This window comes from Andrena cerasifolii, chromosome 7, assembly GCF_050908995.1.
Source record: "Andrena cerasifolii isolate SP2316 chromosome 7, iyAndCera1_principal, whole genome shotgun sequence".
Taxonomy (NCBI): Eukaryota; Metazoa; Arthropoda; class Insecta; order Hymenoptera; family Andrenidae; genus Andrena; species Andrena cerasifolii.
Genome location: NC_135124.1, coordinates 16,440,477 through 16,454,293, shown reverse-complemented (window position 1 = coordinate 16,454,293; position 13,817 = coordinate 16,440,477). Strand labels below are relative to the sequence as shown.

General features: G+C 39.2%; 2 protein-coding genes and 1 long non-coding RNA gene across 4 annotated transcripts; all 3 read right to left on the bottom strand.

The window, feature by feature from the left end:
- Positions 1–300: 300 nt before the first annotated feature.
- LOC143371607 (BRISC and BRCA1-A complex member 2) lies at positions 301–2,300 on the bottom strand. Its single transcript, XM_076816946.1, has 4 exons — positions 1,779–2,300; positions 1,390–1,691; positions 938–1,315; positions 301–867 (listed from the first exon to the last, which is right to left on the bottom strand). Exons 1-4 carry the CDS (start codon positions 1,906–1,908, stop codon positions 502–504), a joined length of 1,176 nt encoding a protein of 391 aa, XP_076673061.1. The 5' UTR covers positions 1,909–2,300; the 3' UTR covers positions 301–501.
- A 3,603-nt stretch (positions 2,301–5,903) lies between these two features.
- On the bottom strand, positions 5,904–7,734 carry LOC143371177 (uncharacterized). The gene is made up of 3 exons (XR_013085984.1): positions 7,266–7,734; positions 6,811–6,888; positions 5,904–6,686 (listed from the first exon to the last, which is right to left on the bottom strand). It is a non-coding gene; the product is annotated as an uncharacterized LOC143371177 (long non-coding RNA).
- Positions 7,735–8,146: 412 nt separating this feature from the next.
- On the bottom strand, positions 8,147–13,665 carry LOC143371304 (tubulin alpha-1C chain). 2 transcript variants are annotated; one of them, XM_076816300.1, is made up of 9 exons: positions 13,516–13,665; positions 10,354–10,576; positions 10,167–10,271; positions 9,895–10,091; positions 9,706–9,798; positions 9,403–9,588; positions 9,078–9,326; positions 8,791–8,954; positions 8,147–8,507 (listed from the first exon to the last, which is right to left on the bottom strand). In XM_076816300.1, the coding sequence occupies exons 1-9, from the start codon at positions 13,516–13,518 to the stop codon at positions 8,378–8,380; spliced, it is 1,350 nt and encodes a 449-aa protein (XP_076672415.1). In that variant the 5' UTR covers positions 13,519–13,665; the 3' UTR covers positions 8,147–8,377. The 2 variants fall into 2 exon arrangements, with proteins under 2 accessions (XP_076672415.1, XP_076672414.1); XM_076816299.1 differs by lacking the exon at positions 13,516–13,665 and adding an exon at positions 10,709–11,491.
- Between the last annotated feature and the right edge of the window lie 152 nt (positions 13,666–13,817).

The window sequence follows — 13,817 nt, the reverse complement described above, 5'->3', positions numbered from 1 at the left end:
ATAGGGATGAATGTTGATGCAAATGGAAAGCGTAGTTTCCTTTATTATTCAATCTCTTTAAATTATCTCATTCAATATTACAGGCGTTTTTGCGTCCAATTCCTCCAACTGATTGGGTACAATCCTGCATGTACTTTCAATTTTGCACAATAATGTACTGGTTGAGTGATCGGAACTTGTACCTATAGTAATGTTTAAAACTTCGCTTCTTAATATTCTGGGATCTTGAAAGGACGTGGTCAATTTCTGAATGGCAACAGCTTGGAACGATTTATTTGTAAATTTGTATATAGGAAACAATATTCTTTTATAATATATTTCTCGTTATTTTTATTGGAAAACTGAGAACTTAGCTGTCCACTGTTATAAAAATAATATGTATATACATATCACATTGTTTTAGAAACTCATAAGAATATTTAATGTATTTGGTTAATTTACACAGTAATGCAGAAGTGAAGAAATTAAAAGAATAGGATTCAAGTGGCATCGTCGTTTCTGTTAAAAAAGCCTAACAGAATTAATCATAAATTCATCAACTCTGTTTAAAATATATTTCACAATCTTATCAGCCATGTTTTGTGGTTTAACTTGTTGATTATACGGACAGTTTTTCAGCACTTCGGTATATGGACTACCATCTTCTGCACAGTGGTATACTGATCGTAATCTAAATATAGGCTGTTCCTTAGGAAATTCTGGTGGAAGTTGTATGTGTAATATAAATTCAAAGTTCCGTTTAGATAGTAACTGAGCTAGGTAAGTAAAATTTATAGCGTCGTATTCAAGCTGTGAACCGTACAGTCTACCTATCATTGCTGCAAGGAACAATCTCCTTCTGTCCAGACTTTGGACCAATGAATTTATCTGAAATAAGGATTTAATTCATTATCGCTAACACCACAAATTCAGGATTTAACTAAAAAGTATTACGCACCTTTCCTGCTATACACTTTTTAATTTCCAACACATAATCCGCCAAAAATGTGTCGCACAAAAAATGCGGCAGACGCAGTACATTTGGCCCAACAAAAATGTTCTCTAAAGACTTTGAAAATTGAAGTTGCGGCGTAATATAATTCCAGTCCGGGCCGCGGTATGTCACGAGAAGCATCGCCACGTCGGTCTTTGACTCGCAAGTGCGATGCGGCAACTTGGAGACGTCTACTGTGAGGCTTACTAGGAATCTAGCCTCTGTTGGTTTAGAAGCTAACGGTAACAGTACCATTTCCACGTCCTCTGGTTTCACTTCCCCCGATTGCATTAGCATGGTGTATTCTAATTGTAGCCGTTCTTGCTTTTGAAGTAATTGTATCTAATGTGAAAGAAGCGGTATTGAATTTCTTATGGTCTGAACTTAAGGTGCTTCGTGAATGATAAGCTACGAACCTGATATTGTTTGTAACAGGATAATAGTTCTGCAAGGACATTTAGCAATGCATCACCGTCGTTGGGATTCCAATTAGCAAGACTAGGTACATTAGTGGAGAAAGTATCAACGTCCATGTTTGCTAAGAAAGCGTCATCGTTAAATATGAAATCGGGGCCCATTTCAGGGCATTCGGAGTCAAAGAATACATTCCAAGTTAGATTTTGCTTAGCGTAGGGAATAGATAATTTAAAACGATCCCCTTTTGCCATTCCATAGCTGGATAATACAGAATCCACTCCGACTGTCTCACGGCAGATCCCTTGGGAGAATGAGAAATTAGATAACGATATGGCAGACATAAAATGTTAGCTTAAGATAGAATATAAGATGTAACATTGTATCTTACCAAGTTTATCAGTTTTCTGAAGCTGTATTAAAAGTGGCTTTATGTGTGTAGATTCGGGCGAATCTATGTTAGTTATCACGCCGTATTGTTGGCTTAACATTTTAACAGTTTCGTTTGTCGAATGGTGCATAAACTGCGGTTGATAAATTTTATCTTCACAGTAACGTTCTGATGTGTTAAGGGAATCCCAGGGAGTCCTCGGAGGAAACAATGCACAATTAACTACTTACATTGTTTTAATGTCATAACACAGAACTGCGTCGCTTTAAAAAGCAATTGTTTTCAAATGCACATGGCAGCTGGACATTTAGGGATATGCCAACTCCCTTGCGCAGCAACGAAGTAAGCTGATTGGTTTTACTCTGTTTTACGCGTGGTTTTCTACACTGCAGCAACTGTCAATAATTGAACAGCGGATATGATATTTTATGCAAATTATTAACTCCTAGATCGGATTCTATTTAGGGAACTCAATTTTGCGGTATCACTTTTCGAACGAGAGCATTAGTTGATGGCTGCCGCCGTTAGATGACATAGCAGTTCTTGGACCATGGTATTCCAGAGAATACTTGAAAACGATTTTTACGAAACAGGTTAAAAATTATGCTAATCAATACCATTATTATCATTGTATAATGAACTGTAATAACTCTTTGATAGAACTTGAAGCACAGGCGAAGTATAGGTTAAATTTTACATTTTATGGGCCCACAATATTCGTGCCCCAATCGAGCTAGGTAGACTGAAGTTAGCGGCCATCTACTTAACACTTTATTTAACGCTTAAGGGGGTGGACACGGGTAATGCAGCGCGCTGTATACCGACACAATCTGACCCGAAACATTGGTTCGGGATTTTTCGTTTTTCGTCCTTATATGAGCAGATTTGGGGCTGGGCGAGGTCTCATTCGAAAGAGGAAGGTTCAATGCGGAGCGCTCTGCTCTAGGTTCAACGAGATTGTGTTGATATGTAATAATATCAGTGTCCAAAGTAAAGCAAAAGTCGACAAAATATACCCGCAGAATCCAAGCATTTTTACGTCACTAAAAGAGTTTTCTGACTCAAACGGTGAGCAGAGCGCTCCGCATTGAATCTTCTTCTTTCGAATGAGACCTCTCCCAGGCCAAAATCTGCTCATATAAGAACGAAAAACGAAAAATCGTGACTACATTCCCAAATCAGAGTTCCGCCATTTTGGTGATAATACATAGCAAGTCACGTGACAAACTTAGTTGAGGTAGTAGATACGAGATGGCGCCTACTCGGGAGGACTGCCAACGTGGATTCATAGCAAAACTGAAGCGATAGCTGGATATACGAGCCACAATAAAAGCATGATGGAGTCAATGTATGCATTTTCAGACGATTGTAGGTTAGGTTATATTCATTTTAGGCATACATTGACATAGGAACTGCTGGGAATTGTATACATTTACTAAATTAACGCTTTTATCGTTACATATACATCACTTGAAATCGCTGTCGTATTTATGTCATAGTAATTCAGGCAGTTAGAACAACAACGGACTAACCTACCTTAAAAAAAAATTTCCTATTGTACATCGATGGCTTACAATTAGTGCACACATATTGTATGTCCACTTTTAGCGTTTTCGAGAAAAACAGGTTCAAACATTCAATGGTACTTTATAATTACATAAATACTTTTTGCATTATTGTATTATAGGTATCACTGAAAGTATGTAATTAGTAGTATAAGTTAGAATCTGCAAAATTATAATAATAACTCGACAATAATGCTTGGAAGTTGGACATGCTATTGTAACCAAGTACAGAGGAGGACATACTATACTGAATGATATTATATAAAAATGAATGAAAGGAATAATACTGGAAATAATCTCACTTCAATATTATATTTATTTTTAAAGTAACAGGAATAAAAAAGTAATTCGCGGTAGATATAGGAACACTTTAAATTTTTTTTATTTATTGTTACATTTTTCCAAGACTATTTTCATCCAGTAACGTCTCCGGAGGGCAAATCAAAGAGTGAGAAGTGGCGCAGATGTTTCGAGACAGTGACTGTTTAACGAAGAGACGCAGAATTTTGGAGCGCATTATTGCCTTTACTAATATATTTTCATACGTGACAAACTGTTGTAACGTTTCTCCCATGTTCAATAATAGACAAGTCAAGTTACTAAAAATATTTTTCAAGTTACTAATATATTATACATTTCCTATGTACTTTACTGATATGTTAGTAGAATTGTACAGCGTTGAGATGTATTTTACATGAAATAAAGGGGAATTGTCTTAAATTAGGAAGATAATTATATTCTTTATATGTTTTGCCTGAAATTAGTTGTATTTTCTATAATAGACAAATCTATTTGTTGTATTTTCTATAATAGACAAATCAGATTGCTAAAAATATTTTCTTCTTGTTACAGATTAACCTTGGGAACATTTGTCGGTAGACAGGATTGAGGAACTTTAAGTGAGACAAATGATGGAAAGCTGATAGTGATTTTATACATAAAATGAACTGAAATTATATATTTTATACTTAATAATAATACAATATTAATCAGCATTCATTTCTACATACTTATATTAATTTATTGTAACACTGTAAAAGCCTTTTCTGCAAATAAAGTGGGAAAAACTTGAAAAGAATTGTATTATTATTTAGAAATACCTTTTACATATTCCTATCCAAATTCCAAACCTTTGCAGCATCGATTCGCAACTTTAAAGGTGACGCCATTGAAACTGAAATTCAGAATATCTCTTTTCGCTTCATGTTCTCCTGATACCAGGGGCCAAAATCTGGCAAAAATTTTCAGAATGCACAAAATTGGGCTTTGTAACAGGAGAACATGATGTCGAAAGAGGTGGCACTAAGTAATGTCTCCGGAGAGAGAATCGAGGATGCCTTCGAAGCTGAAATTCAGAATACCTCTTTTCGCTTCATGTTCTCCTGATACCTGGGCCAAAATCTGGCATAAATTATCAGAACGCACAAAATTGGGCTTTGTAACAGGATAACATGACTTCGAAGAAGGTGGCGCAAAGTAATGTCTCCGGAAAGCGAATCGAAGACGCAGAACTATTCGAAGCAGAAGTTTCGCTGAAATTTAGGATACCTCTTTTCGCTTCATGTTCTCCTGATACCTGGGCCAAAATCTGGCAAAAATTTTCAGAATGCACAAAATTGGGCTTTGTAACAGGAGAACATGATGTCGAAAGAGGTGGCACTAAGTAATGTCTCCGGAGAGAGAATCGAGGATGCCTTCGCAACTGAAATTCAGAATACCTCTTTTCGCTTCATGTTCTCCTGATACATATTGGCCAAAACCTGGCATAAATTATCAGAACGCACAAAATTTGGGCTTCGTAACAGGATAACATGACTTCGAAGAAGGTGGCGCAAAGTAATGTCTCCGGAAAGCGAATCGAAGACGCAGAACTATTCGAAGCAGAAGTTTCGCTGAAATTTAGGATACCTCTTTTCGCTTCATGTTCTCCTGATACCTGGGCCAAAATCTGGCAAAAATTTTCAGAATGCACAAAATTGGGCTTTGTAACAGGAGAACATGATGTCGAAAGAGGTGGCACTAAGTAATGTCTCCAGAGAGAGAATCGAGGATGCCTTCGCAGCTGAAATTCAGAATACCTCTTTTCGCTTCATGTTCTCCTGATACATATTGGCCAAAACCTGGCATAAATTATCAGAACGCACAAAATTTGGGCTTCGTAACAGGATAACATGACTTCGAAGAAGGTGGCGCAAAGTAATGTCTCCGGAAAGCGAATCGAAGACGCAGAACTATTCGAAGCAGAAGTTTCGCTGAAATTTAGGATACCTCTTTTCGCTTCATGTTCTCCTGATACCTGGGCCAAAATCTGGCAAAAATTTTCAGAATGCACAAAATTGGGCTTTGTAACAGGAGAACATGCCGTCGAAAGAGGTGGCACTAAGTAACGTCTTCGGAGAGAGAATCGAGGATGCCTTCGAAGCTGAAATTCAGAATACCTCTTTTCGCTTCATGTCCTCCTGATACCTGGGCCAAAATCTGGCGAAAATTTTCAGATATCTCTAAAATCAGGCTTCGTAACAGGATAACATGACGTGGAAAGAGGTAGCGCAAAGTAATGTCTCTGAAGAGAAGTAGAAGCCTTGAACGAATGTCGATAGAGTTTGAGAGCAGTGAATGGGATATTTAAAGTAGTGCTTTAATGCGAAGATTTTTAAAACCACTCTGCGTGGAAGGATCTTTTAGGTGTTCTTTTTAGCATATCTTTTATATGTGATTTGGAATAGGAAGGAGTAAGTAGTGCTCGTTAAATAAAAAAACTCTTTTACCACTTAACTGCAATTTATTCAAATAAGTGAAATGCAATACAATGAAATGTTGCAAGTGTAACTGGGTTAGGTCTGGGTTAGGGGAGGGTTAGGGCCCCAGGGAAGTCCCCGAGCCTTCGGGGATTCGGTGCGGAGTATGCACCAACATCATGCGCGTGAGGGGAGGGCAAGCGGACGAATCGCTAGTTTGCCCCCGCATCAAGTCCTCCTCCTCGGGCGCGCTACTCCGCACCCGAGGACGACCACCGTGGAGTTTTAGTGGGTGCAAGCCCCACATAACCCCTGACCCTCCCCCGAGGGTTAGGGGTATCCGTTAGGGATTTCTCCACGTCAAAAAAAAAAAAAAAAAGGGGAGGGTTAGGGGTATCCGTTAGGGATTTCTCCACGAAAAAAAAAAAAAAAAAAGGTCTAGGTGAGGGTTAGGGGTATCCGTTAGGGATTTCTCCACGTAAAAAAAAAAAAAGGTCTGGGTTAGGTCTGGGTTCGGCTGAAGCAGTATCTTGTGCAAATTTCATATCAATGAACCCAGTCGAAAATGCAGCCGGTTTAACGTCTTCTATGTAAAAATTCCTTACCTGTAATGCAGAAATATACACGATTAATAATCGCTCTAGTCACAGTATGTGAGATTAGTTATATCGCACTGGCACACTCTAAACTCTAAACATGTCACACGTATACAAGCAGGCACACACGTACAGCATTTCAACAGATTTCAGAGTAGGTAGTTGCTGAATTGGCCGCTTCTCGTGTCGCACCCAACGTTACCGACTGATTCTAAAATAAGATTACAGTGCTACGAGTGGTAGGAATTAATATTAAATCTTACCGGAAACATAAAATCTAAAACGACTAATTTCAATCAACATGTTGCACAATAAAATTATTCCCTTTACTAATATATTTTCATACGTGACAAAATGTTGTAACGTTTCTTCCATTTTCAATAATAGACAAGTCAAGTTACTAAAAATATTTTTCTTCTTACAGGTTTTAACTTCGGAATATTTCGACGGAATGATGGAAACCTTGATAGTAATCACAAGAAAATAGTGACTTTATATACCTTATACTTTATTGTAACACTGTAAAGGCCTTTTATGCAAATATATTGAAAGAAACTTGAAACAAACTGTATTATTATTCAGAAATACCTTTTACATATTCCTATCCAAATTCCAAATATCTATGGTATTTCCTTAAGAATACCATAGATTTCCTTTGTTAATAAGTCGATATTGAAGAAAATTTTGCAACTAGTGTCCATGGAATACTATTCAGAAATTACAAGCTTCGAGTCTTTCAAAAGCATCACATTAAACGAGAACTGTTTAAAGGCCCATGAAAGGCGTAGCTCTTGTTTGCTACTTTAAGGCGATGCCTTTGAAGCTGAAATAGCCACTAAACATTTGTTGTCATATAGCATATATTTAGGTTATATTTTCTGTCACTTTGAGGAGCCGACCACATAATAATCACGCGTATCCAGTCTGCGCATTTTCACTAGCCCAATTCAACATTCAATACAATTTTGTATATATAATGTTTGTTGATAACTGCTTTCTGCAGAGGACGTGTAATAAGTGTATTTCATGTTCTGTTTCGGTGCTTTGCTAATAAAAAAATGTCTAACCTAACAAATTTCATTTTCTGGAGACATTCCCTCATCTATTTTCCCTTTTCAACTTAGAATTCCTTACTGCTAACGTAGAATATTGTAGCATAAGCACATTTCAAGTAATTGAAATGTATAATGAATTTTCTACGTTTACAGTACCAGCCGACTTTCCGTTTAAATTTTTATAAGTATAACGGAACAGCTGAGAATTTCTTTCCTTATTCAGAATAGAATACAGAAATAGCAAACAGCTCCCTCTTGCGTTCACCGGGTAATCGTCGATCTATCGGTATTACCATTTCTGTGCAAAAAAAAATGCTGTAATACCGACCTGCCGAATCGGCCAGGTCACGTGACGTGTCTACCCCCTTAAACTTACTAGATACCGAAATAAACCTAATGAGTACTTATCTAGTTCATAGAGTTTATTCAGATCGATTCACATTTTCTTTTTTTTCGTAGAATTACATTTACAATATAGTGTTAGATTTTTATATATAAATTTTACACAATGGATACTTTCCTATGCCATATTTGTAATGAGTTTGTCCACAGATCTTCAGCAATCGTCGACTAATTTTCAGTCGCAATTTATGTAAAAATAAGTAGCTGTAGTTATAACGAAGAAGAATATTAACAATGATAGTGTTAATATACTTCTTCCTCTTCTTCGCTGTTAGCAGCGTCCTCCTGTACTTCACGGTAATCCAATTCTAAAGCTGCTAAATCTTCCCTTGCCTCAGCGAATTCACCTTCCTCCATGCCCTCGCCGACAAACCTATAGCGAAGTACGCCCCGTTAGTTTATTATAACATAAAGTGAATCTGTTTAATCAGATGCTTAGGCAGTGGCGAATTTAAGAAAAAAAGGCCCAGGTGGCAAACGTTCTGAGGGGCTCATTTTTCGGGAAAACGAAGACGTAGTTTATTAAAAGTGTTTGGATACCTATACCTAAAAGTAATCATAATTTTTGTTGGGCAGATGGGGCCCAGGCGGTAACTGCTCATCAGCCGCCTTGTTAAACCCGCCACTGCGCTTAGGGTAGAGATAGAGTAATTTACCAATGAACAAACGCTCTTTTGGCGTACATAAGGTCGAATTTATGATCGATCCTGGCCCACGCCTCGATTATTGCAGTGGTGTTGCACAGACAACAAACGGCTCTTTCAACTCTTGCAAGATCACCACCTGGTACTACAGTAGGCGGTTGATAATTTATCCCCACCTGTGAAAGCGGTATAGTGTGATAATAATACAAAATTAAAGTAAAACCGGCGTGGTATTGATGTAGTCGGAAACATTGCAGACGACATAAAAACGAATTTGAACGATAAAGTAAGAAGCATACTTTAAAACCCGTGGGGCACCATTCGACGAATTGAACATGCTTCTGCCTTTTAATCATCGCTATCGCCGCATTCACATCTTTAGGCACAACGTCTCCTCTGTAAAGCATGCACACGGCCATGTATTTACCCTTCCGCGGATCGCAATTTACCATCTGATGATTCGGTTCGAAGCACGAGGATGTTATCTCCGCTACGGTGATTCTTTCATGGCCAGCTCTCTCAGCCGATACAACTGGAGCGTACGTTGCCTAGGAGCAGTAAACATTCCCAGCGTGAGACAACATTAGCTTGCCTTAAATAGCTGCCGCTGTGTAAGAAACTTACAAGTGGAAAATGAATGCGCGGATAGGGCACTAGGTTCGTTTGAAACTCGGTAAGGTCGACGTTGAGAGCTCCGTCGAAGCGTAAGCTGGCGGTAATAGAGGAAACGATTTGCCCGATTAAACGATTCAGATTCGTGTACGTCGGTCTATCGATGTTCAAATTACGCCTGCATATTTCATAAATAGCCTATAGAACATGATCGATCATTAATAAGCTATGCGGAGCGCGTGGCAGTGTCATTCCGCGATCGAACTATAAGTAAGCGAACTTGAGACATCGCAGGCATTTAATCAGAGTACGAACTTGATTGTCCACTATAAAGGCCACCTCGCAGTGCTCTAGGGTCGGGTGTGTGTAAAGAATAGCATTGTACGGTTCCACGACAGCGGTCGATACCTGTATAAATAATCCAACCATCAATGCGCAACCGCTACGCTTCTATTATCAATAAATCGTAGGCAGCTATTTAAATTTCGCGCGTTGCTTCCTTACCTGTGGTGCTGGGTATATGCTGAAAGTTAATTTACTTTTCTTCGGGTACTCGGCAGACAATCTTTCCATCAGCAGACTGGTGAATCCAGACCCCGTGCCGCCTCCGAACGAGTGGAAAATTAGGAAACCCTGTAAACCTCTGCACCGCTCGGTCAATCTATGAATTCGATCTAACGCTAGATCTACGATCTCCTTCCCTGAAAATCGCGCGGTGCATCGATGTAAATACGGAGGAACGTATAGAAATTAATTATCCTTGTATAAACCGCTACCTATCGTGTAATGACCACGGGCGTAATTATTTGCAGCGTCTTCTTTCCCAGTTATCAGTTGTTCTGGATGGAACAGCTGCCTGTACGTACCCGTACGGACTTCGTCTAAAAATTCCATCGACAGCTTAGCAATAATTAAGATCGCAGAGTTACGAAGGACATTGAGTAACATCTTTAAGTAACTTGCCCACTACGGTCGGCTCGAGATCAACGAACACCGCCCTAGGAACGTGCTTCCCCGAGTCGGTTTCCGAGAAGAACGTGTTAATAGAGTCGTCATCATGACCGACGGTAGCATCGCTGGGCATTTGCCCGTCCGGCTGGATCCCGTGCTCCAAACAATAAAGCTCCCAGCAGGCGTTACCCATTTGCACGCCCGCTTGGCCTATGTGGATGGATATGCATTCCCGCTATAACGATTTGCAAATGAAACTATCGAGTGGCCGTAAACATTTTTAATTAAGCGTTGTCGCGCTGTAGAATTCTATCGGATCGGCTAAGGGACACCGACGAGCGTTTAAATTCAATCCGTAGCGCCATACCTTTTTCGCCATTCTGATTAATAAATTAGATCCTCGAGTTACACATACAATCACTTATTCTTTCATTCACTTGCACTTGTAAATTCATCTACTTCTATCTTCAAACAATTAATTTAAAGTCCATTCGATAGCAAGAAGAAAATATGCAATTCGTGAGTCGACATTAATGGAATTAATAGATACTAAATCTAATTCAGTATCTAGATGGTTTCCAGTATCGGTGCAAAGGCGAGCCACTTGCGCATTTGCTCGATTCGCTCGACGTCTCTAACCGAACGGGGCAAGGTACCCGGCAAGGGATGATTACAAACTGACATGTCGAAATTCCATCGACATCAAACGATCTTATGCCTGTCAGCAAGTCGTCATGCTTTATTACCTTGACCTACCGCGATGTCTTTTGCATTACTAATGCAACTGCTTTCTAAAAAGGAATGTCTCATTGATATAGCTACCATCGAGGGGTAGATTCCCTGTCGTGCATAGGCAGAACTGTCGCAGACACTTCCGATATATCATTTCTTTATGTGTACGATGCACGAGATCGATTTTTATAGGTTTACATACTGTAACCATAGCAGCTTCGTCGAATGTCAGCACGTGCGTGACACGATTCCGCGATTCGCCAAAGAGATGCCTTCCACGAGAGGCGGGGCCGCAAATTTGTTCTATTTATCTACAATAATTCCTCCAAGTCTGAGGGAAATTCTTACAGATTACTTAACTTCGTTGGTCGCAAAATGCTGCTTGTAAAACGCTTAAGGGGGTAGGTATGTTTGCATATTCCGCCAGCCACATTTTTTCTACGTACGAGCTTGCACATGAAAACGGTGAAAATTTACAGGGAGTTGCAGGAAACTATTCCCCTCCATGTATTGGGAGCACATTTTCAATATAACTTGTTAAAAAAAAAAGGAAAAATCAGAAACATTAACATAAAAATTCTATTAATTTGTTTAAGAAAATCTTGCTTTCTGCATAAGATGGATACTGTCTTACGGATTATAAAAATGCCTTTATATTTATATTTATAACTTTTTTTTCCGTATAAATATATTTAACATTTTCGAAATGACGCTTAAAAAGTAAAACAAAAATTATCTCTATATTCATTTATTACTTCAGAATGTGCGTTTGAAGAAGGGCCTGATTTTGGGCTGTTGAGGGTAACCTACCCCCTTAAAGGCAGGATCTCCTAGCTGCGTTCCCATTAGTGTAAGGGAGAAACAGATGTATACTTTTCCATCGCATTAATGGGACCCTGGCTGGTCGCTGCGATCTGTCGCAGTTAGGAGATCCCGCCTTAGGGGGTAATGTCTAGTTGGCAGGCGAAAAAGAACGTGATATTTGGGATTTTTTGTGGAAAATCTAATGTATATTTTTTGCAACAATTTGCTTATTTTAAAAGTACATATATTCAGCAACTATCGGTGATTTTGTTGTAGGAAAATATTAAAAAATGAACGAATAACAGCCACTCTCTCGAAAGCTACTTTTTTAGCGGTGAGCACGATTTCCCCGAGCCGGATCATCTGAAATCAGAAAGTGAAGAAGATTCTGTTAATATATGAGTTTATCTGGTGCGTAAACGAAGGATTTGTCAAAAAAATGACGCACCAGATAAACTCATATACTAACTGAATCTTCTTCACTTTCCGATTTCAGAAGATCCGGCTCGGAGAAATCGTGCTCACCGCTAAAAAAAGTAGCTTTCGAGAGAGTGGCTGTTATTCGTTCATTTTTTAATATTTTCCTACGACAAAATCACCGAGAGTTGCTGAATATATGTACTTTTGAAATAAGCAAATTGTTGCAAAAAATATCACGTTCTTTTTCGCCTGCCAACTAGACATTACCCCTTAAAAGAGCTTGCTTTTTATTTCGCATGATTAAATAAATAGTATCGGAAGAGCGGATTCTTCCTTCCGATTTGGTAGTGAGCTTCGATTTGAATTAAAGTTCCGCGTCGCGTTCTCCGCATCGCAAACGGAGGATCGACTTGCTATTTAAAATATGTATTCCGGCTATAATGCATCCACTGTAAGTTTCCGGTGACTTGGAGAACTGGTCTTACACACAATTTACTATCGTCAGTTCTTTGATCGGTCGATTGGGATAGACTGTGCACTCTGATTACGGCAGACGCGATGTTCTAGCTATACGCGATCACCTAGTCTTAAATTGTAGTTCAGGAACTACTGGCGAACATAATAGGTGCAACCAGGAAGTTCTACTTGCACAGTAACAATCGTCTTAGCAGAGATGTAACTAGGGTGGGGCAAGTAGAGCTCGTGTCCTGGTCGCAAATGCCGGAGGGGCGCAAAAAAGTCGAAAGTAATAGTGTTTCTTGAATAAATTTATTTGAATGGTTAATGTTAGTAGTTTACGCTTATCATTGCTGCACTTTTCGGCTTCATTTGCCTCCAACTTTCGTCTCTTCCGCCCTTCAGCACCACTATCTCTAAAAGGATTATCTAAATTCTAAATAAAATGTTTTGGAAAGATCGAATTGGAATGATATGCATGGGGGGAAGGGGTCGTGGGGAGCGGAAATTCTACGCTTGCCCTAGGCACTGTTTACGCTAAATACGCCACTGCGTCTTAGACATCTGATACGAACCACTTTTAATCTTCCTAGCTGGATTATGTTTTAATAAATCTACGTTATGTTCTCGTAATAAACGCGTTACATTTGAAAGCATTTGCGACGTTGAAAATTTAAGGAACTGCTTTATCTAAACGAAGTTACGCCGTATTATCGAATCAATTTTGATAGTTTTAATTATTCTAATGAACAAGTCCCTCACCATCGTTGTTCGCGGCGAGCTCTCGAGAGTAAAACACGTGTCAGGGCGTACCACGATTCAACTACTGTCTGCCCTCACGAACAGTCAGATCACTGTGATACACAATATTAATGCTCGGAGGTATATAACACCGTTCTAGCCTTCGCAGGTGTCAAAGCTGACGCTATAGTAATGGTGGCAGCGTGCACACGTACACAGCTACATCTTTGCGGTACCACAGACGCGCTTCGCTGAATTACGACCAGTCCTATGCTCAATAATTTCGTTAGATGCTGGGGCGAGAGTCTACAATCGTTTACAAA